This window comes from Oreochromis niloticus, linkage group LG22 (genome assembly GCF_001858045.2).
Source record: "Oreochromis niloticus isolate F11D_XX linkage group LG22, O_niloticus_UMD_NMBU, whole genome shotgun sequence".
In the NCBI taxonomy this organism is placed as follows: domain Eukaryota; kingdom Metazoa; phylum Chordata; class Actinopteri; order Cichliformes; family Cichlidae; genus Oreochromis; species Oreochromis niloticus.
Window position 1 is genome coordinate 16,448,459 of NC_031985.2, and position 26,879 is coordinate 16,475,337.

Sequence of the window (26,879 nt, forward strand, 5' to 3'; positions counted from 1 at the left end):
TAGAGTGTAGGCTTGCTGAAATAAGCATTTTCCCTGAAAAAAAAAATGTTGCATTTGAAGATATGTTGCTCCTGCAACTATATACTTCATTCAGCTTTAATGGTGCCTTCACAGATGTATAACTACCAATTTCAGGCACACTCAGGCAGTATTTAAACACTGTGAAAGTTGACTTTTTAACAGTGTCGTGATTACACGTCAGATTGATCAACTTGTCTTTGTTATTTTTGCTCTTTTGTCGCTCTTCTTTTGCTGATTTATCTCAACTTTTTTTTAATGAGCTGCTGAAATTCAAAATTCAACATTTGATTTCGTTTTTTCGTTTTAATATTGATTACACACCATCCTGAAATACTTGTCTGTCATCTCGCACCCTCTGACTACACAATGAGTAATTATCATGCCAAGTGAAAGACTCCAGTGAAACCCGCTTCCTGTGCAGCATTAAATCTCTTTTGATTGACCGTGACCAAAAACATCACAAAAAGAGCATTCGGTCAATTCGGAGAGCGTTTGCCTGATCACAAGCAACCGCAGCTCCAATCACATCTGCAAACAAGATTAAACACAGTGCTTATGAAGTCCTACGTCTTTTTTTGTCACACACACGTCCACAAGAATGAACAGCAACAGACTGAAAGTTCTAGAGAGTATCTCGATGACGCTGAGGCCACAAGTTCAGGAGCCTCATTTTTCACTCAATTAGCAAATCAGCTTGGGTTTCATTTAAATTACCTGCCATGAGAACTGAAGAAAACTGCAGCCAAAAAGTACAACATGAAATTACTGGACTGAAAACAATTACATTTGGGCAATTTCCACATCTGAAAATAGACCCCTGACTTTGATGAGTTTAGTTTTGCATTTCATCTGTTCCACTTCAGAGCGTTACACAAAAACCCACGAGGCTGATGTCTCCTTCTCAAAAAATAATAGCCTAATTACAAATGTCTAGTGCAGTAACACACTCAAGATAAGTGATTTCAGCTGTAAAACAAAACAAAAAAAAAAAGAATTCACAATGCAGTATAATAAAAATTAATTCAGCCACATCTGTATGTCACATATTGTAAGTTACAATGGAATCTGTGTTTGCGTAAATCAGACACAGGAAATTGAATTATTGATAACACTTTGCAGGTCATATTTAAATAATATGGTGTAAATGTCACTTTTTTTCCTTTCTCCAGACTAAATCTATACCAGCAGAAGAATCTCATGGACCAAAGGAAAGCACAGAGAGAAAGGGCAGCTTTTTTCAGACATGGTGAAGCAAATACAATAATCAGATAGGTCACTTTTATCTGCAGGAAACGAGTTGAGGCTGATATTGATTGTGGATTACCAGATTAACAGTCTTTGGTTCAACTGGGCACAAACTCTGAGCAACTGTGGAAAGATCTACTGTACAGAACACAGAGGAAGACGGGAAATCGGCCAGCGAAGAAAGTGGCTAAAGAGAGGATACAAGGGAAAATAAGAGGAAGCAGCACAAAAAATATTCATTTGTCTTCATGCAGGAATGTGCCACTTGTTTGCATTTCATACATAAGGAGGATCGTTTTTGTATTTTCACTCTAAAAGCCTCATTTAAATATACTGACAATGTCTTTTTGGTCCTACATTTTATACAGGTAACCAAAAGATATGTTAAAAAGATATGTTAAATGTTTATTTAGTGTATTTATCGCACATAGAGTCCACATTTTCTCCAGAAAAGCAGGGATGATTAGTAGAGTCTGATTGGTTTATCGCGAGACTGATATTAGCTATATGCTAATCTATCAGTTTCGATATTTAAAACGACCAATAAATGAAAATTTAAAAAAAGAAAGATGAGACGGGAGACACCATTCAACCATGCTACGAGTGTTGATGCAGCATAGTTTGTCCACTAGGGGGCACTGTGGAACTTCCCTGTTAGCATTACGTGTGTTTGGAATGCCACAAACAAGCAAAGTCGGGCAGAGAGTAAAAAACAACGACAAAAAAAACAATTGTGCCTTTGGAAAAAAAACCCCTGATATATATTGAAAATCATATTCTCTAAAATTGTCAAATATCAGTAATAGCTTTAAAAGAAAATCCTACATGCTACGTGAATCAGACTCAGTGTTCTGATCAGGCTATCGGTGGGACCTTTGTCATTTTATTTGAAAAATTACATAGATGGTTAATCATCTATCAAGAATTTGATGTGACTGTCAATCAGCCATTATTATTATCAATAATATTTTATTATTTTTTGTGTCATATATGATGATAAACGAAATAAACGGTAAAACATAATACAAAAAGAACAACATCCATGCTATTTAACGTCACATTGGGCTGAGAGGAATATCAAATATAAGCAGGAAAAAAATATTTTGTTCCATTTAAAAAAAAAAAAAACTATTCTGATTAAACTGTAACAGAAATGCCTGCTAGCTTTACATTTGTACTTAATACTTTTAGTAGGAGAGAACGATATTTTTGCTCATATTATGTAATATTATGTATTATTATGACAAAAAAGGGTTTCTCGTTTTCTAAAATTTACTGAAATTAGTCAACAGGGAATGGAAACACAGAAGACTACCATTACACAGACACTGGTCAGCTAAATCATCAATATTAATTGGTTCAACCATTAAGAATTAAAAGCTGGGAACTGAGACTTGACTCTTGAAACTAAAGAAGTTGACCTGTGGCCCTACAGACAACACTAGAAACTACCTTGAGAACTGGCTGACATGAACTTTCAGCCTTTACCCATGAACTGGTAGAGGTTAGTTTATGAAGGCAATTTAACATAAAGTAACTGGAGAGCTGTACTACATCCTGCATGTAAATAAATGTCAGCACTGTGTCTCATTCCATTGAAGCAGACCTTGAAGACTCTAAGAGCGTTTTGCCTTGGTGGTGATGGAAGTGTTCTGGTCTGAATCAGTGAGACTGGCGTCACAGAGAGGTGATATGCAGCCAAATATTTCATGCAGAGGGGGGAAAAAAGAACAAGTGTGTTTTGTCTCTGTTCCTCTATTAATAATACTGCTGTAAAAAAAAGGGTTTTTTATTCAAAACGAGAACATGAGGACAACAGAGAAGAAATACATAGATTTCCACCAACATTCCTATTTTTGTAACCTCCTTTGTAAACTATTAGACCCTTGAGTAGGCCACGCAGCACGGTGGCACTGAGTGTTCTTCACAGTGATGGAAAACTCTGATTTACAAGCTGTTCATCACAATGAAACCAAAATTGGCTCTCTACTTGGACAGACACTTGAAAGCCTACACTGGAAAAAAAAAAAAGAAATGCAACAAACTTCTGCAGCCAGGTCTGTAAGCATTTTTAAAAAACAAGGCAGTAGCCATCTGCTGCTATTCTTTTTCTTCAGGTCTTCTTTAGATTCTTGTTGATTAACTTTCTAAACTGAGAGCATAAGTGAGTCATTCACACGGCGAAAATAGAGGAAGAGGAAGACAGCTGAGGGTGTATCATGCCCCTGAAGGTGTTAAGTAGTTACAACCCTGTTCAAAGGATTTAGTCTAGTAAAAGAAAACCATTGCATGATCACACTGTGGCTTAGGGACACAGCTCGAAGGTTTTAGTGTTATTTTTATCCTTCATTTAACTGAATCAGTCAAATTCCTACTTAGCAAGTCTGAACAGATATCAAAGCAAGCTTTTATGCAACATAGTTTAATTCTATTAGAATCCATGGAGATATCATTCTTCTGAAGAGAAACAGAAAAACATTAAAGACCTACACAATGTTTCCATTGAAAAACAATTCCTAGAAAGTCCAGAACCTTCCCACTCTACTGCCTGACCCTACCCCGAGGGTCACTACTGGCCTTCTTCAAGCTGCTGAGGAAACCAAGAGGCTTTGTTTCCTGTGGTTCGCTCGACAGCTCTGCCGTGGGCGTTTCCCAAAAATGACCAGATGCATGGAATTCAAAGGAAGACTGGCACTGTGCCAGGGAAGGGGTGGTGGTGGTAGGAGCGCGGGGGGAGCCTTAAATGAAGGCGGGAAAGGGGAGAGGAGGGAAGCAGGACGTGGTACAGTATTCCTGGAAAAATCCCTTTGCTTTTGGCTACGGTTCTACTGGATGACACGCAAGCATTCATCTGACATCGTTCGTGTAAACAATGCAGCATGACTAATCAGCTTCTGTGGGGCATTCTGTTCAGCATAAAGTGAAAGTGAAAATAGTTGATGTGCACATGTTGTCGGAAGAAGTGTTTCTGTCATGGATTATCGGAAAGATCCCCAAAACTGTTTCCATTATTCTTAAAGAACTGGACTGAACTTTGATGAAGGAGGCGCTCTGCTGGAAAAACAAACCAGAAGAAAATTTTCCCCAATCTCCACAAAGTCACATAAAATGCAAAGTGCATAAAATAATGTGAATGTTTTTCTACTAAATCTTTATCTCATTTAGCCAAATCCAAAGGTATGGTAAAACAGACATGAAATCAAGAACACTAAAATATGTCAGTATATCTTTCAGTACATTCTGCAGTACAATCAGATTTTGGCAGCTTCACTACAACTGAATGGAAAACCAACACAAAACCACAGAAAAGACATTAATGTGCCTAACCCAGCTACAGCCAGCAACTGCTTGTCAACCAGTCTGGGATCAGTAGTTACCAGCGGGTCATAACCCCTGACAACTGGACAGGAAATTCTCACTTTTCCCAAGCAGCTGGGAGTTGCCAGAAAGTCACCAACAGGTCTCTAGTCAGTCTTAGCCAAGCGGCCTAATAATCTCTGGAATGAAAATCTGAGAAGACGGTAGGGTAAGTAAACACTCTGAACGAGTTACTTGCTGAAACGCCATCTCCAGAAATTGCGTGCAGAAATTTATAAGCATTATGTGTGCAATTTCACTACAACTCCAACACATGCAATTACTTAATACATTCTTATCAGTTCACCAATGGATGACAGCCCGAGGTAATTCGACACATTCCCCCTCTGAGAGTATAATTTTCCACAGTGCAAAGAGCAGAGTGATATAGTCAAGATATCATTGCAGGGTACTTCACTTTATTATTATTTCTTTATATACGACGGTGTCATCACTTGGTTTTGGCTGCTTATCTAATACTTCGTGATAATGTAAAAAGGCCAGACTGACTCCAGACCACCAGCCCTGCATTGAGACATTTGATAAACACCAGGCAGATTTCCAGTGAGTCATTAGCTTCTATCACAACATAGAGGAGAGCATAGCAGGCTTAATGGGGAGGAAATATGAAACCAGACGTGCATGAGTAAAAGTGACGCACAGCACACCCAACAAGGGAAGGGCAATAGACCCAAAAGAGTTAATTGGATGCACTCACTGGAGCCCTAATCCAAATGTGAAATGTATATACAAGTCATGCCAACCGACTTGTTTTATGATTAATGTTATTCTAATAAAGATCATATTGTTATAAATGAAACTGGGAAAAGAGGCCTCGAGCAAGGGTGGATTTTGTGTGTATGTGTGTGTCTCAATGTGCAAGCGTATGTAGCTGCATTTTAATGTGTTTTTGTGTTTCTGAAAGTACGTTTAAGGTCAGGTGGTGTATAGCTGTGGCAGCTTTATGTGTGCTGCCATGAGCAGTGGTGAGCAAAACGTTACAGAAGGGTGAAGGTTATACTGACATGCAAGGTGAAAACACTTCAATGAAGCTCATACATCAGGCTTCCTGTGGCCTAATACATGATATAAACTGTAAAAAGGAAGGTGACAACGTCCTTATGCGAACCAGCTACAGCTCTACTTGCCAGGGACAGCACGGCGACGTCCATTAAGATACAGAAGACACGATGCCAAGAAAACCTCGGCGTAATAAGGATTTAAGTGCCATGCAGGAAGATAGTGTGTGAGTTTAAACAGTAGGTATTTTCCATGCGAGCGTGTTAAGCCAAAAATGTTCAAAATCAACACTGTTTAGAAAACGAAGAATGCGAAAGGGCCAGCAGACCCGACAGAAACAATATACTCAGAACTCGCAGCGTACAAATGCAGAAAGAGGCCTATCAAAGCTTCATCACAGCACTCTCAGCGCATGATGTTCATCTTGTTTTACTCATTGTGTTAATTCCCAAAATAGATCCAAGTGCAAAGCCATTTATTCTCATCAGTTTTGTGCTACATTATCTGTCTTCGAATGTGCTGATGAATCTCTAAGTGTCTAAGAGGTTTGTTTTTTTTTTAAACAACAACACTAAAATTATCCAAAGGATGAAACCATAAAACAAGAAAGTGCTAGTATATGCGACTACATGTAGTATGTGTTTGACTCACGCTTGCCAAAACGGCTCTAACCCCTCGGGGCACTGGACACGAGATGTCTGGGGCTATCCTGCAGTGTCTGGCACCCGGCACCAGGCATTTGTGAATGTGGCTTGTTTGGGCACATTCCCAGATGCTCAGTCAAACTGGGAGTTAGGAGGCGTTCCTGGAACAATAACTAAGAGGTCTGTAAGGCGCAGAAATGTGTATCGTAATGCTAGAGGAAACCGCTCCACATTACACACTTCACCTGTCAGTGGTTTTAATGTGTGCCTGATGGGTGGATATGGTAAGTGGTGTTCACGGGCACCTGTGTTGGGGTAATACCGGTAGAAAACTAAAATTTTGCAGCAACAGATAAAGCTTCTGCCCCTGGCACAGAGAGAGACTTGTGATTAGGAAAAGAGTTATAGCTGCCAGGAACAGGCCTGCCTATGAAGCTCAATGCTGCCTGCAATTGAGCAGGATGGGATGGGAGGACAGCAGCAAATTTTTAAAGTACTGCTAAGCCATCCTGGAATGAAGTGAAATGACCACATGTCACAGAGATGAGAAGTGAGAGGGAGGGGACCAGCAGAGTGAGAAACGGTGCTGAGAGTAAGGAGAGATAGAAAACAGAGTGTGTCGTTCTAAGAGGAATATTTCAGGGTGGTAAATGGAGCAGAACTCCATTCCAGCTCCTCTCTTAACCTCCCCCGGTGTCTCATCCTGTGCATGCAAAGCATGAAGCCCAGGAGACAAAGAAAACAGAGAGGGAGAGCTGAAGAGACAACTTCAGGACTAAATAACACTGCATGAACAGACGGGTCATTTTACTCATGCATTTGTTTTAACATAAAAACACACACAGAGCCAAATAGCACAATTGCTATATTTTCCGTATTGTGGTTTAAATGGAAAAGAGGTGAAAGTCATTGACCCTGACCAAACAGGCAACTACACGAAACATCACTGGAATATGTTTGTGCTGCATTAACGTGCATGCTTTCAACTACTGCAGTGGGTTTTTAACCAACAGTAGGTCAAATGGCTACTTGTGTATAAAAAAGGGGGATGATACAGTGACGGACTCAAAATTATTACCTGACACTTCAGTTGCTCTCAGTTGTGCAGGGCTGTACAGTGCCTTTCAGCTTATTGTTTTGGTTTTCCAGCACATAATTTTACTGTGTAAGCATCCAACCACTCTCAGAGCATTGTTTTTGGCTGCAGCAAGCAGCTCTTTTCATAATAAAACTACTATAACTCCCTGCCCAGCAACCACTGGCAGACATACAGTTAGTGGCTAGCTTTTGAACACAGTGGACCATTTCACATGAGAGATGGTGAAGAACACAGCTAAAAGTAGTAGAATACAAATGAATTTGCTGTTGCTCTATGTATTCTGGGTGCATAAATGGGCAACAGTTAGGGATGAAATTCTCCAGATTTACTTGCAGGGCGATAATATGTTAGTTTACAGCTCATTACTGCTTACCCTTAGGCTAAAAACATGTTAGCGCTGGTTTAAATAACCCTTAGTGTATTAATCATTATCAAATCAATGTTAAATCAATTGCCTTGTCCTCATCACATGAGCGAGGACAAGCCGAGTGGCTGACACTTACAAACTGCTGATACGTAGTACAACATGTTTTTCTTTAGGCTTTGTTTCTTGTTAATACAACAGTTTCTTGCTAATTAAGTCTTAGGAACTTGACACTTTTTGTCTATTTAATTTCCCCTAAATGGTACAACAAATGCATTATTAAAGACTGTTGAACAATTAATGGATTCATGCGCTCTAGTAAGCCTGATATGCCTTCAAGTAACCACTGCAGCTTCAGAAAGTGTAATGTGTTTAAACACACTTGGTATGCTGGACATACATCATGGTCAAAATGTAAAATGGGTCACATATTTCCAGCATACAGTACATCACACTGAACATCTATCCATCGATTTTCTTAATCTCCCACTTAACCAAATAATTATTATTAATTGAATGTTGAAGCCTATCCCTGCTGACAGTGGGCGAGAAGCATGGTACACCCCGAAAAGGTATCCTGTGCAAAAATAGATGGATGTCCATTCACACCCAGACCCACACATCGACCATTATCGTGGGGTTTGTAGGGTGTAATACTAGCAGATGGCACTGAGGTGCTAGAAAGCATGTAGTAGATGAGTAAGAACATTCCCTTTATGGTGCAACTCCACTGGGTAACATTTGATATCAGCGAGTGTAAGACTTTCAGGGCAATGCACTTTGAGATTGCTTCCTTGGTGGCGCCTCTATAATTACAAGTACTGAAGTCATCAAAGTGCACTAACTAAATGGAGCAAAGCAGCTCCAACAAGCCTCCCACCTTTTCACACATCCAAAGCTATTGGGAGAGGATGAATGGAGGGTTCTATCTTTCTACTGTTCATACAAGAATCCTTTACTGTTTGAGAGTATTTGAAGAATGTGATACAATAACGCCATTGAAACACATTTTGAGAACAGGTGAACTTCACTGATAACTTTTCATACTGTGGCCTAGATGCTTTTTGACTGCACTAGTTTACAACGGTGACAAGGTGTGCAATCGCATGTGGCTTTTATGCGTTTGTCGTTGTATGTGCCTTAACAGAGCCAACAGGGAAGTGAACCGTCAAGCTTTGTCTTCCAACAAGACTTGTTCAAGCAGTGCAATTTTGCTGCCAAAACAACACTCAGAGGAACATTCAAAAACAATGCTCCGCTTAAATAAATCAAAATGCCCCAGCAGCTTAGCTCAGTGGCAAAACCTCACACAACCACTGAATCATGGATTCAGCCATTTTATCTTTTCATGTTTTATTTTCTGTTGAATAGATTCATGTGATGTATCATTTAAGAGACGAGGCTAAGGGAATATAGCCACATAGTAAACTTGAAATCCTGCGTTGGTTATCACATTACCTACATCAGTCAGAAAGCTATAGGGTAAATGGACTGGTTATCAGTTTTATACCACACCCCATTCACACACATTCATACAAATACTTTTTTTCTATGGCTAAGTGCTTTCTTGCTAACATTCATGCTAATGAACACACCAGAGAGAAACCTGGGGTTTAGTATACTTTGGCATGCAGACTGGAGCAGCCAGGTACTGAAACACCAACAGACCAAGTAGTGGATGACCTGCTCTACAGCAACCCCTATATACTGTGCATGACAGTCATCAGGGCCTACGGCTGCAGAGGGTTCTAGTAAAAGACAAAGTAAATTAAGTTAATTTAGTTTGTTATCAATGCAAACAAAATCTGACTATATTTTGATTTTTTTGGTGGATAACATTATTACAGTAATTACAGTTATAATTAATTATTTAATTGCAGGAATGTGTACGGTGGCCTTGAGAGGCCACAGGGACTGCAACTTAAGAAAACACCAGCATTAAGAAAAACGCTGCAAGAGCGCACAAAACACAACGGAAATAGGAAAAACGAAAACAGAAATGGGAAAAAACAGATTTCCAAAAGCACAAGGAAAGTGTTTCTGGGGAGACAATAACCTGACAGACCAGTTGCAGGAACCAAAATATGCTAAGAATTGCGCTGGGAGACACTTAAGACACTTTAAGATCCTGGTATTGACCTACAGAGCTGTGCACGGACTGGCACCTGCCTACATCTTTGATCTGCTACAGCCCTATGTCCCTAGCAGGTCTTTGAGGTCATCTGATCTGGGCTTACTTGCTATAAAAAATACTAAGAGGAGGACTAAGGGTGATAGAGCTTTTGCCACTGTGGCCCCTAGACTGTGGAACTCTCTCCCCCAAGCATTAAGAACTGTGGACTCAGTAGCTGTTTTTAAAAAACAACTCAAAACTCACCTTTTTAAAACTGCTTTTGGTTAATTTTTTGCCTGTTTTATTTAGTCTTTTTAAATCTTTTTATGACTTGTAATCTTATGTGCAGCACTTTGTGATTCTGTCTTGAAAGGTGCTATATAAATAAAAATGTATTTATTTATTTAAAAGAAGTGGAGGATCTATCGGTTTTGTGAGCAATGAAAAGATGAGGGGTAAGTGTGTTAGCCTGACTATTAGAACTAGACCAACTAAAAATTGGTCATCAGTATTATATGAATCATAATAAAACACACCTAGCATGTTTTGGGTTCCTGCAACTGGTCCGTCGGGTTATTGCCTCCCCAGAAACACTTCCGTTGTGGTTTTGGAAATCTTTTTTCCTATTTCTGTTTTAGTTTTTCCTATTTCCGTTTTCTTTTTTCCTATTTCCGTTGTGTTTTGTGTGCTTTTGCAGCGTTTTTCACCTCCGTTTTTCACCTCCTACATCGTTCCCTCACTCACCTGGAGACCGCTGGGAGCACTGTGAGAATCATGTTCTTTGATTTCTCCAGTGCCTTCAACACTATTCTTCCCTCGGTTCTGAAGGACAAGCTGGAGAACTCTGGAGTGGACCATCACCTCACTACCTGGATTCTGGACTACCTCACCGACCGACCACAGTATGTGAGGACTCAGGGCTGTGTGTCGGACAGGGTCGTCTGCAGTACGGGGGCCCCACAGGGAACGGTTCTGGCTCCGTTCCTCTTCACCATCTACACTGCAGACTTCTCCCACAACTCCACCCAGTGCTTCCTGCAGAAGTTCTCTGATGACTCTGCAATAGTCGGCCTCATCACTGATGGGGACGACAAGGAGTACAGAGGACTGACTCAGGACTTTGTGGACGGGTGCCAGCTGAACTACCTCCAGATCAATGCCAGTAAAACCAAGGAGCTGGTGGTAGACTTCCGCAGGCACAAACATCCTCCACTGCAACCACTGAACATCCAAGGTATGGACATTGAGGCTGTGGACAGCTACAGGTACCTTGGTGTTCATCTGAACAGCAAACTGGACTGGACTCATAACTCAGACGCCCTCTACAGGAAAGGGCAGAGCAGACTGTACCTGCTGCGGAGACTCAGGTCGTTTGGAGTGGAGGGCCCACTCCTGAAGACCTTCTATGACTCTGTGGTGGCCTCAGCCATCTTTTATGGTGTGGTCTGCTGGGGAGGCAGCATCTCTGCTGGGGACAGGAAGAGACTGAACAGGCTGATCCGAAGGGCCAGCTCTGTTCTAGGATGCCCTCTGGACCCAGTGGAGGTGGTGAGTGACAGGAGAATGGCGGCTAAGCTGTCATCCCTGTTGGACAACATCTCCCACCCCATGCATGAGACTGTGACAGCACTGAGCAGCTCCTTCAGTGGGAGACTGCGGCACCCACGGTGTGGGACGGAGAGATTTCGCAGGTCTTTCCTCCCCACTGCTGTCAGACTCCACAATAAAGACTTTTGCAGCTGATCAAACACACACATCCACACATGTGCAATAAGACTAATGTGCAATAATCTTTTCTGGCATCGTTGTATCTTTTACTCAGTTGTATATAGCATTTGTATTCTATTTTTATCTTATTGTATATTTTATTCTATTTTATTCTACTGTATATAGTATTTTATTTTATTCTATTCTGTACAGTTGTGTACTGTACTTATTCTTATTTTATTCTAATTTTTGCTTCATAACTTTTGCACTGTCCACTTCCTGCTGTGACAAAACAAATTTCCCACGTGTGGGACTAATAAAGGTTATCTTATCTTATCTTTTTCTTATTGCTGGTGTTTTCTTAAGTTGCAGTATGTTTGGCCTCTCAGGGCCACCATAAACGTGAGCCATTGTTAATGTCAATCAAGGAACCCATGACTTCCTACTTCCCAAAAGGGCTGATTTACAAACAATCCACGGGTGTACTGAAGAAATAACTCCAGCCACCTGGTGGACAAGTGAGGAATGGCTTTATAGAAAAATATGCAGGAATAGTCAGGAGGTGGTAATGAGAGAGGAGCTGAAAATCTGTCTGGAGACAAGATATCGAGGATATCAAACAGGTTAAGTTTCTTTTAAAACTTTGCAACTTTGTCTCATCTGACTACAGAAACAGCGGATAAAGGTACCAGTGCGACTGACTAGCTTGCTTAAATTGTAATTCTCCTGAATACACAAGAGATCAATTTTAGTATTTTTAAAAAAAGTCATCTTCCCAAGAAAGCAGTGCTGCTGCAGATACAGATACTGCACAGAGCCCTCAAACTTTCAAGCTTCTGGCACACAACATTAGCTTCAGGACAAAGTGCACCATGTAAGAGGTCTTACATGCATGTGCGGTATATGGGTTTTCCTGTTATCTGATGTTTGTGGTATGGTGCACTTCACCACGATGTATGCAAAGTGTCTGTGTACATCATACTGCATCTTAAATTGACTTCCTGCTTCAAAAACAGCGACAAATTAAACACGGCTCAGTGTGGCACGATTTGATGCACATGCCCACTTTTGTATTTGATATTTGACATCATCACCGTGATAGTCGTGGCCAGGTCTACAGCAAACTTAATAACCCTAATCTGAACAAAGGTGTTGCCATATAACCATCTTTACTGTCTTCCTATTGAGGGAAAATGCATATTACATTTGCTTTAGTGATCATGACTTTAGTGTAACTTGTGTTTTCTGATGCTCATACTTTCAGTGTAGTTCATATCGGATCATGTTTTTAATTATTCACATGATCAAATTCCATACTTACTTAAAGTGAGGCCCATGCCTGTATGTAAATAAAGTTAATATGAAAGGGTGTGGATGTAGCCGAGGGCCTCGCAGCTTCGAATCACAGAGACCTTATCGCCTCGTTTTCCTCCCATACGGTTCATGTTCCACCATTGCTCATGCCCATATTGCATGATTGCACTGAAGGACCAGTATAATCAGTCATAATACTTTACAGATGTTATGGGTGTTTTTAAAGCCAACCCTACAGCCCCAGGCAGCCATATATGAAAGCCCATCTGTGCATGGATGTCAGTTATGTGTGTGTGCATATAAGTATGCATGTGTAGTTGCAACAAAGGCATGATAAGAGTGAAATATGATGAATTAAGGCCACATCTAGAGCTCAGGATGTGTGATTTATAGTTCCTTGCTCTGACCTGTCATTGACTAATCACCTGAACAGAAAGCAGCAGGTGCAAACTGATTTTCTGAACAGTGATTTCACAGATGAGACGCTACGAATTGCCATGAAACACGGCCAAGAAACAACACTAAGCCAGCAATGGCATGTAAATATGACAGTTCACATGATATGAACAAGAGAAGGCACCCATTTAAATCCCTGTAAGATCTGCCAGCACCCTTCCTAATCCACCTTCTAACATCCCCCATTGTGTTCAACATCTAATATCAACCATGAACCGCTGCTAAATGAAGAGTGGTGGTATACCACAGCCAGGAATTTGCATGGACCGCCCGCTCTTGTGAAATAGGAAATGAAACATACGGAGGCTTGGAAGCGCTGTCAGATTCTGGATATTCCTGTGGTCTGGGTTTTCAAGATCCTGTGGCCCGGGCCTTTAATTCCTAATGGTGTAGAAAGCCAAGCTCTGGTCACGACAGGAAATGCCTTCTAGGTGAAACATCCACCCAAAAAGCATTCGTTCAGAAGTGTCAAACGCAAAAGGTTTCCCTCTAAATTGGATTGGTGCACTAGTAAACAAAGTGCTTTGTCATCGTGACCATGCTCATTTGGTTAGAATCCAGCCAGCTGCAGAAGTATTTGAAGAGAAATTCTTGTTCTGCCTTAGTTAAAATGAACAACTTTTGTGCATTACAGACAAAACTGTACTTGACGCTTCTGTGGAAACCTATTTATACGAGTCAAATATAACAAACGACGGGAAACAGAGCATTTTAAAAAAAGTGTGGGCGCCTGGGCTTATCCTGTTGATTTCAACGTGTGAAAAAAAAAAGATGTGAAATTTGTAAGGTGTGTAATTTCTAATTTCCACTTCCCTGACAGTTTTTACCAGATTCTACTGGCACTGTCTACCAGGACAAATCCACATCCCAATGCCCCAAAAACAAAAAACTAATGATTAACATTTTCAAATGTGAACATCTAAATGCATGCAGCAGGCATTTATATACATCGGAAATATGTGAAGTGACAAGCGCTGGGGATCGGCAGCTTCAATTTATAGTAGAAATGGCTCAAGTGCAAAGATAATTACTGTTGTGTATGTTTTGCTTGTAACAATTTTCAGAAAATATTCAGCATGAAAATACATCAATGTTGACAGCAGTTTTAATGGTTTAATGCATTTGCCTAAACACACACAAATTGGCCATTATGCGTTATTTCCATACTAAAAATTGAAGCGGAGATACTGCGACGACTTGGTAGGGTTGATCCTGCACGTTCGACTGTTTGTAAATGTTAGTGCGACGGCAGCGGATACGGTCGTGGGAGGCTGGAGCTAAGGAGTGTCATAAGAAGTAAATGCACATTCATACAGAGAGACACACTCATGGCACTCAGTCACTCAGTGTGCACCGTTGAAGCAAATTAAGGAAGTCTTGGCAGCCTTTTAATGGTCTGTCACAGTCTAACAGGTTTAGAGTGCTTACAATGGACACAGGCACTAAGCCCGGCAGCTCGCACTTAATTGTTGAGAACCTGTGTGTGTGTGTGTGCATATGTGAGTGTGTGTACACTTTTAGAGATATTCTGCGCCTGTAACTAAAGTCAATGATTCTCATTACGAGGACAGATAAGATAACGCTTCATGCCTGTCAGTCTGACTGGTTCAATAAAATGACAATTCCAGCTGATACATTATGATGAATGTGGTGCCAATAAAAAAGTGTTTCCAGCCACTGTTTGACTGTTATTGTAGAGACAGTGATCCTAAACCCGCAAAACTCATGCACAGTAACGTTCTCATTTATCTGAGTATAGGAAGCTAATTGTGTGTCTATTTTCCACCGAAAGGAATTCTGTTCTCTTAACAATTACAAACAAACCAACGGCAGACAAAGGCGAAGGCAAAGACGAAGCCACGCAGGGCACAAACCCATAAGTGGATTGAGTTATTGACTCAAGCAGCCAATAATAAACAAAACATCAAGTGTCTCAATTTTCAAGTGCTGCCTGAAGAAATCAACATGGCAAATAAAACCATTTGTTTTTCTCTGTGTAGCCCATGCTCTATCAGCCAGCAAAATGGTCCACCAAGGACAAGGTGGGAGTGCCTAAAAACATCCCTTTAATGGCTGGAGATTCTGAGCTGTGTGACCTAGAATATGTTTGACAATCTTCTTTTAATTAGGCCTCGAAGACACGACTCATTCCAACTGCTGTCCCGAGAGCTAAATTAATTACGGAGACAAAGCCCATTCTAGCTCATGGCAAAGATGAATCATTGCAGTATTTGGGGAATGAGCAATGCGCTTCGTTCACAAGCTGATAAAAGAGGCTCGCAGTGTAAAATGTAAGCTAATGCACTTCCTTACACATTGGCATCTGTTGCCTCTGCTATTAGGAAATCCTAACTATTTTTCTCTTGGAAGGAACATTTCTTTGAAAAACATGCCATGAGGAAAAAAGCTTGGACTCCATGACAGCAGATCTGAATCCCTGCCTCACCTCCCCACTCACTCTTTTCAGCGTTACTTCACTTCCAGAGGTCTGATTACTGTGCTTCCTTTGTGGATCCACAAATAACTAATCTCAGCTCAGTTGCCTTTGTGCAGGCCCTGAGCCAGCAGTTGCACCCTCACCCTCTGCCAGAAATCAGGCCATTCATTCAGCTAAATGACAGTATCATCTGTCATCCAGTATAAATGGATGTTTGTGAGTTGCGGGTAATTAAGCTAATCACAACACAAAGAGTTGTGCCAGAGTTCAGCCCTCACAAAGACAGACAGTTGAAAAGGTGAGCTGGATGAATGTATAGCACACCTGCACCTAGTTTATATGTGAAAATGCAGAGAACCATTATTCTGCTGAAATCTCCACTGATGATGTTATCGGATATCAAACACAGGGGTTCATGATCAAAGTTAAATGCTGGTCATGGTTGCTAAAAAGACACACTGGAGCAGCATTTTGCAGATTCCTCTCGTTCCCTTTTTATCTTCCTTTCCGTCTATTCTACCCTTTCTGATTACCGCCTATTGTATCACAGTCTTGCAGTGTCTCCTTCTGTCTCTTCTCTGAATTTCTAGACCTTGTGAATCTGGAGATGTGCCGGGAATCCCTGCTAGCCCGTTTGTATTGACTGAATCATTTGCCAGTTTGTGCTCGGCACATCTAATGAGGTAACAATCAGAGTTTACTGAGGCAACAACAGCGGATTAAATTGAAGGCTTCAAAGGGATATCCAAGTTCTTAGATAAAGGAGTGATAACATACCCAAATGTATTCATTAGAGGGGGAAAAAATGCATCTTGTTATTCATACCTGATAAGAGCAGTAGTACTGCAGGGCATAAGGTTTTAAAATGTGTTCCAACAGTTCTTAAAACAATTCCCAAGCTGTGGGGAGGAAAGCTGGTTTTGTCCTCTGCAGCACGTGTGTAGGTGTCTCTATCTATATGTTATGAAGAGAGATGAACTCTGCAGCAGTATATAGACGCAATGCGGGCTGACCCTTGAGTTCAGAATGCATCCCCAGTCTTTCCACATATATCTTGTCACAACACCAAAGGAGCAAAGGGCCTCAGTTTTTTTATTCCCTCCAACAAAAGCACTCATATCTGCATGAATTCAGTTTAACTTGGTTATAAGCACATTACATGGACACAGTCAGCTCACGTAGAGCATGTTGGTAACTCAATTCCCCCCAGTTGTAAACAATTAAATAGTTAAACGGAAAATACAAGACCACAATTCCAAGAATGCCTTACATATAAAATAATGAAACACTATCACAACCATGAATAATATCTGGACAGAATAAACAATAAGCAATGTTGATGTGGGGCTCTTTGATCATAATATGATGTAAAGAAGAAGCATACCATCAGAAATGAAACAGCTAACGGGTCACACAGTAAAAGGCGTTTATGTAAGGATAGAAGGTGACTAAAAACACATGCTCTTTCTCCGTTTTGTCCAGTCACACACAGAAAAATGAAAAGGAAAGCTTGCTCGCTATTTACAAATCCAAGGATGTTGAGGTTTGTAGAAAACATTAGATTAGTTTTTACGTAAAACATAGAAAAAAGTGTTTGTAATAATGGGGGTGAATGAGGCATATTGTATAAAGCACTTTGTAAGAACCAGTCCGTTTACCATTTACTTCAATCCCAGCTTTCATGCCAATTCAGTCTGCCCAATCATCACGCAGATATGGCTGATCACCTCTATAGCAAACCTGATCAAAATAAGGGTTAGGTGTTTTCAGCTGGGACAGCTAGTAGATAGGGGTTGGGGAATAACACCGTCATTCAACAGTAATTAGCAAAACAATGTTATGAACACATTAATTCACTCACACATGTTTCTTTCAGAGCCTGTTAAAACCCTGTAAACAAGATTCAAACCATATCCCTACTGTTTAAATCTCAATTTTCCATCTACAGGTTTCTAGGCTTGATCGAAATGACTGTCAGCACTGCCAATACATTTTATAAAACATTAAGAACCTCACGTCCTTTGAGTCTCATACAGTAATGGAATAAAAAAAAAAATCACATTTAGGAGCCTAACACTATGTTTTATTGTAGAGTTTTAAGTGTTTGTTTGCAAGCAGTGCAGTAGTTGTTGAAATATTTCAACCGGAACCAAAATATTGGACAGGCTGACCAACACTATCATAGATAGCCTTCTATAATGGCTAAAACTAAACCCTGCCTGTGAGAGTGCCTCAAACAGGAAATGTTTGTCTTTTTCTTTCCAATGTATAATCAAAATCAAGTGTTTCAGTGTCCAAGTTTATTATTAAAGTCTGCTTTGAACCACTAACCATCTCAGTAATTTCCCTATAACTCCTTATGTGTAGTGTGAGAATGTCAAACAATACAATGGCAGAGGATATAATCCAGACGGCAATCTTTACACGCGCACACACACACACACACACACACACACACACACACACACACACACACACACACACACACACACACACACACACACACACACACACACACACACGGCAAATCTGCAGTTTATGAAAGAACTTTGTACGCGTTAGTATTGCACAGTTGCTGGAAATAGGAGAATCCATCTATTTGACTCTCTTTTTAGTCACATCTTCTGACTTCTACGTGACTTTCTTTACTGGTGTTTTGTCAGCCCGTGGTGCCCCGAGGGGTCTTCACCATATTAAAAGTGGAAATGTATCTCCTTCCATTGTAATTACAAACCCACTGGAGGCAAAGCTTCTTGATCTCTGCTGGATCCTAACTTGCCTTTCTGTTTTCCCCCCTTTATTTACTCACCTCTCTCAGCCGGGAGGACAGACACACGCTAAGCTATCAGTTCTGTTTTCCTTTCCTTTCTGTTGGGCATTCTTTGCATCTAATAAGCCTGAAATTACAACAGCATTTAGAGGGGCAATAAAAAATTGACGGATTTACAGGGGAAACGTACTTTAAAAAAAACAGAGGGGTATCGGTTTCAGTGTCTTTGAGATATACTGGATTTCAATTCCATATAAATATAGTATGTGTTGCCTATGAGAAGCTGTAAAACACAAAGCAGACTCAAAAGCTGGAACCATTCTTTGGTTTACTGTAAGTGTCTGGATTAGCCATCTCTAGTCACTGTAAATCTTCCTTGAGGCCAAGTGTTGAGGCCAAAGCATGATAGTAGGGGAGAAATTACCTTCTGCAGGGAGAAAATGAAAACTGCCAAAAAGCAAACAAGTATCCCCACTGTCCCATGAAAACAGGGCAGTTAAAGCCAGCTAAGCCTGCAATGGTTTGATCGCAGAGGGTCAAGATAAGGGCAGGAGTTTGATGATCCTGTGGTGATCAGTAACCAAGACAGGCTAGACGTGGAGTGTAAGAAGTATGGCTTAGCAACATCGCACAAAAACACATACAGAGAAGAAAAAATAATAAGAAAGGGTCTGTTGTGAATCTATTTTTTTCACATCTTCTCAGTTTTTTAACTATGCATTTTCGGAAATTTGAAAATTTTGGGTTTTAAACAATAATGCAATTTTTTCTTCAGTCTACAAAGTGATAAACAGCCACCCAAATTTAAAAAAAAGCCCAACAAAACCAAAAAACATAATATTTCTATTGTTTTTAAATCCTGTCCAGTCTAAAGTTAATTTCACTACCAATGCCAAATGTTACACTTTCTGGTGACCTACTGTATGCAAAACCCAGATTTCAGTCTCCTCACTCCCACAAAGTGAATTATCACTAATATACATGCACTGTATGTGAATGCAGAACATATAGGGCTACACACAGCAGAGAATGGAGTGTGCTGATAATAACTTCCTCCCTTTAAGGGAATACGGACACTAATCCTACAGATGGCTGTTGCCTGGGTGGATATCGAGCTTTGAAACGCTTCATGAAGATCAGCACTATTTTTCCACTGAGGAAACCAATGACCGTGCTCAGTCAGAGCAGGACAAAAGTGGCTTTATGATAGCTCCTTTTTTAATTGTTTGTTGCATGAAAAGAACCAAGACACTCATGGGTCCTGTGTGTGGATGTTGATGACTGTGCCTGTTATCTCTGGTGGGGTGTGGCAGCAGGACAAGAAAGGACCATAATGCTCCCAAAAATTATGTCAACTGATCGAGCGGCGCCGCATCTACACTAACAGTATCAGCATGTATGTCTGTTGTGGAATGTTCTCTGCTGTTCTTCAACAGTATTGTGCAAACGCTGAGACCAAAAACAGAGCTCTTATTTGCCTCAGGTAGCAGAAGTGGTCTAATTGACAACAGCGGTAGAGATGGTGTTTGTTAGTGATGGCGACGATTTTGTACTGCAAGCAAAAGCAGGACTTCTGTGCTGAAATGAAGCGCGCACACACACAACAGCTAGGGCTCTTAAAAAACAACCATTTTCCACCTTTCTAAAAAGTATGAATGTGTCCTTTAGTGTGTCAGAAATAACATAAAAGGAATGCTGGAACCGGCAGCTGATGTACAGTGATGATTATCATATCTAAATCCAATCCAATTTCTTTACACGGAGGCGCTTCAGGGGAGTCTCAACATGCTGGCAAGTAGGCAGCTGGGAATTCGCGTGGTGCATATGTAAGATGAGAGAATACCAGAGTGTTGTAATGGAAAAAAGAGAAAATGAGAGAAAGATTTGGTGTGAAGCCTTGTAAAATACATTTATTACAGGAAGAAATACAGAGAGGAGGGAAAAAAGCTGCCAAATCTTTGTTTCCAGCTCTGTGACTGTGACAGCAACATGACGATAATAAAATTCCTCAATTTGGCTTGTGCCTTAGTTCCAGTCACACCCCAAACGTTACATTAGAAAGGCAGATAGCACAAATAAAGTCAAATCAGACGGATTGCAGAACAGCAATTAATTCCAAGGATAATGACAAGGGAAGCCATCCAGAAGTGTCTCTACCTCAATTAGTCTCTCATTGCACTGCCGATGCAGAGGATGGATGAAAGAAAAACAAATTAAGTTGCAGAGAAGTGAGAAGGAGAGAGAGGGTCAAAGTAAGAGATAGAGCAGGAAGGGGGGGAGGGTTGGAGAGGAAGTGATATACTTGGGTTTGAGAAAAAGAAGGGAAAGATTAAAGCGGAAGACAAAGAAAGGAGTGGGAGGGGGAGATGGAGAAAGAATTTGCTGTGTGCGTAAGAGCTTCCCTGACGGTAACTGCAACCAATGGACTCCAAAGTGAGAGAGAGACAAGAAGAGCATTCTTGGTATTCAAAGAAATGATTGCAACACAGCAGCTAGAAATGACAGAGAGGTGCAGACACAGAGGAAATTTACTGTACTCACAGCCGTATGCGCCGGGCAGTAGGTGTAGTTAGTGTGCGCGGACTGAGGGTGGTGTTGCGCATGTTGTTGTTGGTGAGATATATAATGCTGCAGACTTGCACGGGTGAAAGAGGGCCCGCTCCAGGCCCCTTGACCACCACTGCTACCAGTGGTCCAATTGGAGCCAAGACTTGGACCCATGGCTGCTGACTTAGTGCTGTGGAAACCTCTCACTGCTGCACTGGGCTGGAAGGACGGCTGGGTAGAAACAACAGGGGGAAAGAAAAGAAGTTAGTTTTGGATAGAGAGTGAGAGAGAAAAAGGAAACTAAGAGTGCAATGATGAACATTGGCATCCAAAACATCACAATCAAAAATGCCGGCGAGCAGTGACTGCCCAACTGCTCGCTCACTGACCTGTATCAAAAGAAAAGCAGGATGTGGTGTCGATCTAAAGACTTCATGCCAAAACATCAAGATTGTTCTCTCACTTTCTTTTCACGCAACTCCCTCTTGCCCCCACCCAACACCAGATGTTGTGAAACTTCCTACTGTCACGGTCGAGATGTGTTCTTGCTGGAAAAGCGCTGATTGGTTTGATAAGATGCTTGGATTACAGGCTCGCAACAAAGCTTCCCAGTATGCCATTAAGTATTGGGTATCAACAGGGTCCAGGAAACACAGGGCTGAATCTGCTGACAGTCTGGCTTATGCAGCTCTGAGATGGGTTACCTCGGCTGTCATGGCCAGTGGAGCACAGAAGAAATACAGGACACACAGGGCACAGAGAGCACACATGCCGATCCATGGCATTTTAACAAGACCTAGGGCAAATACTGCAGGTATCTGCAAACTCTTCTAATTCAGAGTTCACTCCCTCACGTAAAACATATAAAATATGATGCAATCTTAAGACCATCTGCCACGAATTTAATTTGCATGTGCAAATTGTGTGCAGAGCAAACCACCTTGAATGAAGCACAGCTGTACATCACTAGTGAGCATTAATAGTCCCCTTTAGCCCCTGTTGGATTTTCACTGAGGTCAGAGGCCACCCCACACAGGGGTTACTGGAGCAGAGTGATGGCAGCTGTGCTTAGAAAGCTTTCCAGTTCTGTATTCTTCATCACTAAAGAACTGGAGGGGGAAAATGTAAGCCAAAGTTCAGCCTAATTCATACAATACATACAATGACAGGTTTAGGGTTCATGTTAATAAAAAACAGGAGGAATCCGTTTCCCCCCTCAAAGCAGAATAGATGCATTTATACAGCACTACATGGTGGAAAATGAGGCCCAATGGTGTCATAAAACCGTAAGCGCTGGGAAAAAACAGAAATATGTGAAGCACAATTTTGAATCACCAGGTTTCAACCCATGTAAAACTGGAAACTACAGCTGGAAAACAAAAAATAAATAAAGCATCCTCCCCCTTTTAACAAACATATGAAACGCACCGAGATGTTCTTTTCTCTCAGGGCTTAAATAAAAGGCTTAGTCACAGGGTCAGAATTTGAAACTGTGTGTGGGCAGGATATAGTGTACCAACAACAAATAAGCATTTCGAGCTGGATCTCGCTGATGGAAGTTATTGGGTGCTATAGAGACATTAACAGAATGTTATACTGCTACTGTAAAAGCCAGAGGGGAAGGACGGCCCCCAGTATGGTACATTAAGCTGCGTGGCCATAGACGCTACTTTAACACAAGTATTCGCCAGTTCATAGAGTTTAAGTGCTGCCCCAAGTCGTGCAACAACCTCCGCTGGTCTAATGAATGACGATCATTCAGGCAATGAGGAGGCATTTAGGACTAAAGCATCTATGCAGAGATGTTCTGTTACAGACTCTTTTTCAACGAATTTTAAACATGTTTAATACATTTAAAGGCGATTTGGGTGATTCACTCTTTATATGATAGGGCAGGGCTGTGTTTTAACACGAGCCCGAGATCCAAGGGTCCTGAGATTCTTGACTAGAATACAGCATCGGTCCCCAGACTGAGATTCATGTCACAGATTTTCAGCGGCTTGTCAGAGAGCTACAGTCTGCCCATATTTCAGCATTTTATAAAAGTATCTGGTTACAGGTACTTTTCCACTTTTAAGGAGGAGGATTTTACATATTTGGCAAACAGATGTGTATATACTGTCTGCTGGCTTACACATTTCTTTGTGCTAGCTTATGCATTTCTTTGAAACTCAATTGTAACGGTTTCACTGTAAATCTAACCATCCTGAGTAAGGATAATGCAGGAAGCTGCAGTGGATCCACACAGAGACTACTCGCATGAGAGTCAAGACTGGAAGGCAGCTACTCCAGCCAGCTATCATCTATAATACATTTACACTTGTCAGCCTTTGTGTGCAACTTTTAATAAGTCTCTTTCCACAAGGGTCATGTAAAAATCTATCTCAGGACTTGCGTAATCAATGCTGGATCATCAAAACAAAATATATGATTAATTGATTTTTATCAGTTATTTATGAATGCTAGCTCTAATTCATATTCTTATCATGTGATTGAACAGTTTTAACCTAAATGTGAACACGGGTGGTTTTAGGGAGTAAAAAATGTTGGAGCTGCTGCATATGATTCAACCCAGTCCTTCAGCAAAACACCTAATAGCTATGTAGGTCCACGGGGCAAAACATATTACTTTTTTACAATAAAAGCTCATCGCCAAACACATATTGTTTGTATAATGTGATAATACAGAAATTTCAGAAAAAGATCAAATGGAGAGAATATTAAAATATTAACTATGTTTGCTTTTCTTAGGACATTTTATGCTGTTTTGTCATACTTTGTAAAAAGGTCATCTAAAATTACCTAAACTGAGTGAAAGAAAATATTAATGGAGGTAACTTGGTGCTTCCCCACAGAACATCCACATATTAATGTCTCATCCAGCATGTGCTTTAAATCATAATACATTAATACATGCTACAAATAGAGGGATGTGCGTTATTTTTCGATGCAAGATACTGACCTGGTTTAAGTGAAAAGAAAAATTAACTACTTCAGCAAGCCAGGGAATAATCAGCACCATTTATTACTGAAAATTCAAGTAATGCAGAATAATGCTTCACTTTCAGCCGTGAACAAGTGAGTGAGTGTTGCGGATCCATTAAAACGTAGAGAAGAACCAGAGCGCAGCACCTCTCCTGAGTCCATGTTTCTCTGGTTAAGTGATTTTCCCCATTCTCTTCTCTCTTCCTGGTGATATGGGCATGGTTACATGCGTCAGGGGACAGACCTTTTTGAATTACAGAACTCTTCTCTCTCTCGTCTTTCTTTATTTAATGTGCAATACTGGAAGGTGTTATGGGAAAACCGCTATTTAACTCAGTTGGCACAAAAAAGTAGCTTTTCTTATTAATTTCATTTTAATTTTCTATTTTTACTTTCTCAGCTCAGTTGTCATTAAATAAATTATACTCACCAGCCACTTAATTATTTTCATCAGCTCATTAACACAGTTACCCAATTAGTCTATCACATGGCAGCATTCAAGTGTATTTAGACATGTGAACACTGGTCAAGACAACCTGGCGAAATTCAAAATGAGCATCGGAAATTCAGAAGAAAGGTGATTTAAGTGAATTTGAATGTGCCATGGTTGTTCATGCAAGACAGGCTGGTCTGACTATTTCAGAAAATGCTGATCTACTGGAATTTTTCCACACAACCATCTGCAGGGTTTACGGAGAAAGAACCAAATAAGAGAAAACATCCAGTGTCCAAGCGTCAGTTCTCTAAATGAAAATGCCTTGCTGATGCTAGAGGTTAGAGGAGAATAGACAGACTGCTTTGAGCTGATAAGAAGGCAAAATTAACTCAATTGTTACAACTGAGGTATGCAGAAGAGCATCTCTTCCTAGCAGAAGACCGTCCCAGGAGACAAATCTGTCAGCTTAGAATACAAACCTGATGCAACACAGAAGCTGTAGTATAGAAGTTTAAAAAAAATGTTGCCAGGTCTAATGAAAATAAAATGCATAGTGTGTGTACCTAAATTGAAAAATGCACTCCAGTATAAGAAATACATAAATCTAACTTGGTTTTGGTTGTAATGGCCACTCTAAGTATTGGAGAAGGAAGTTTGCTGCAGCATTTTATTTTAGCCTATTTTATAACTCGTGAACTAAAAAGAAGAAAGACAGACATTGTTTCCTCTGGAACAAGCTCTCTGTGACTAGGGATGGGTACCGGTGGCACCGGTTCTGACATAAACGGTAGTAACCAGACCGAAAAGCAGCGCACATTTCGGTGTTTTATTTCAGTGCTTTTTTTTCCTGAGATGTCATACACTTTGGATTCTAGCCAATCATTTTACCTTTGCAAGCGTAGTAGGCGGGCCCAGGTACGTACGTTCTTTTAGAGCAGAGCTACAGATTAAAATGCCCAAGGCGAAGCGGTCAAAAGTCTGGCTGTACTTCACAGCAAAAGATGCAAACTCAGCAGCCTGCAACAAGTGCTTTAAGCTGATACTGTGCAAAGGAGGTAACACCTCGAATCTGATGAAACACCTGGCGACACATAGCGTTTTTTTTTTAAAGCCGAGAAATGCGCCGTATTTGATAGCTTGCTGCGAGACCTCACACCGAGCACATCTACTGCGGGTGTGGTGCCTGTTATCGGACCCGGAGTTAGCAACATCCCCCAAGAACCCGAAGAGGAGAGTCCTGGCCCCTAGCCCTGCCAGCGTAGCAGAAATGATGACGGATGATGATGGCAGCAGCAGCCGTTCTTCTCTGGGTTAGTAGCTTAATGTTGTTCGTGTGTAATTTACGTTGAGTAGGCTAACCACGTTATTAAATTAATGCATGTAAGGTGAACTAGCAAACACCGTCGTAGTTACATGCGGCTGTCTTCTTGTTTGATGGCAGATACTCCCTTCACCCTGGCCAAAAAGGCTAAAATGACCAAAGAAAAAGTGGGAAACAGCTAAACATGAGAGGTTTTTGGACAAAGTTTGTGTTTTTTCCATTGATTAAGCACTGCTTCCAGCCAAGAGTGATACCATAAATCCCCTATAGCTGCAGAAAAGGCTAACATTGTTATCTTTTTACAAAAAAACAGCTGAACATGAGAGGTTTTTGGACAAAGTTTGTGTTCTCCATTCTTTAAGCACCGGTTCGAGCACCGTTTAAGCACCGGCACCGTTTCAAAAGTACCGGTTTGGTACTGGTATCGGATAAAACCTAAACGATACCCATCCCTGTCTGTGACTATTATGAAACGTCCACTCTAAGGACGGTCATACAGATCGACTCCTTGTATACTGGAAATATTTCCAAATCTATAACACAACAGAAGAAAAAATAAAGGGGAAGTTGTTGAGGAAGTAATCAGTGTCCTATTACCAAGAAATCACATGGCTTTTTTTTTAGTAAAGAAAGTTTAACAAAAATATGGGGTGTACAGACTTTCTTATAAGATGAATCTAAGACCCTGAGGCAAAACACTGCTTTTTTTTTCCTTACGAGTTTCCTTAAATTTGATCATAACCTTTAGCTCAAGGTGTAATACCAAATTTTGAGAAATAATATTGTCTCATTGCCTACTCTGCTTACTGTACGCATTAAATAACAGTGCGCTGTGATTATCTGTTCATCCAGAGGGCATTATGCCCCATTGCTAATGCTCGGTAATGCAGGCAGAAATGTGGATTTCCCACAACACAGTTTCAAATGTGCTGGTTTCCTGTTGTGCTTTATCTGTGCTTCATCTTGGCTCTGTGCTTGTTTTCGAAAAAGCCTGGAGTATTGCCAAAAAGGCGTGTTTTCCTCATGTCACCTCCATATTGCCA

The 26,879-nt window shown here is 40.8% G+C and overlaps 1 protein-coding gene across 4 annotated transcripts in view; it reads right to left on the reverse strand.

Moving 5' to 3' along the window:
- Window positions 1-26,879, reverse strand: part of LOC100693099 (RNA-binding motif, single-stranded-interacting protein 3) — a 293,155-nt gene that overhangs the window by 206,406 nt on the left and 59,870 nt on the right. For 3 of the 4 annotated variants that reach the window (XM_025902108.1, XM_013275898.3, XM_005457175.4), the window contains exon 3: window positions 21,089-21,325. The exons of the other annotated variant lie outside the window; for it this stretch is intronic. In XM_025902108.1, the coding sequence (XP_025757893.1) occupies window positions 21,089-21,325 (237 nt within the window). The remainder of the gene's footprint in view (window positions 1-21,088; window positions 21,326-26,879) is intronic. 4 annotated transcript variants of the gene reach the window in all.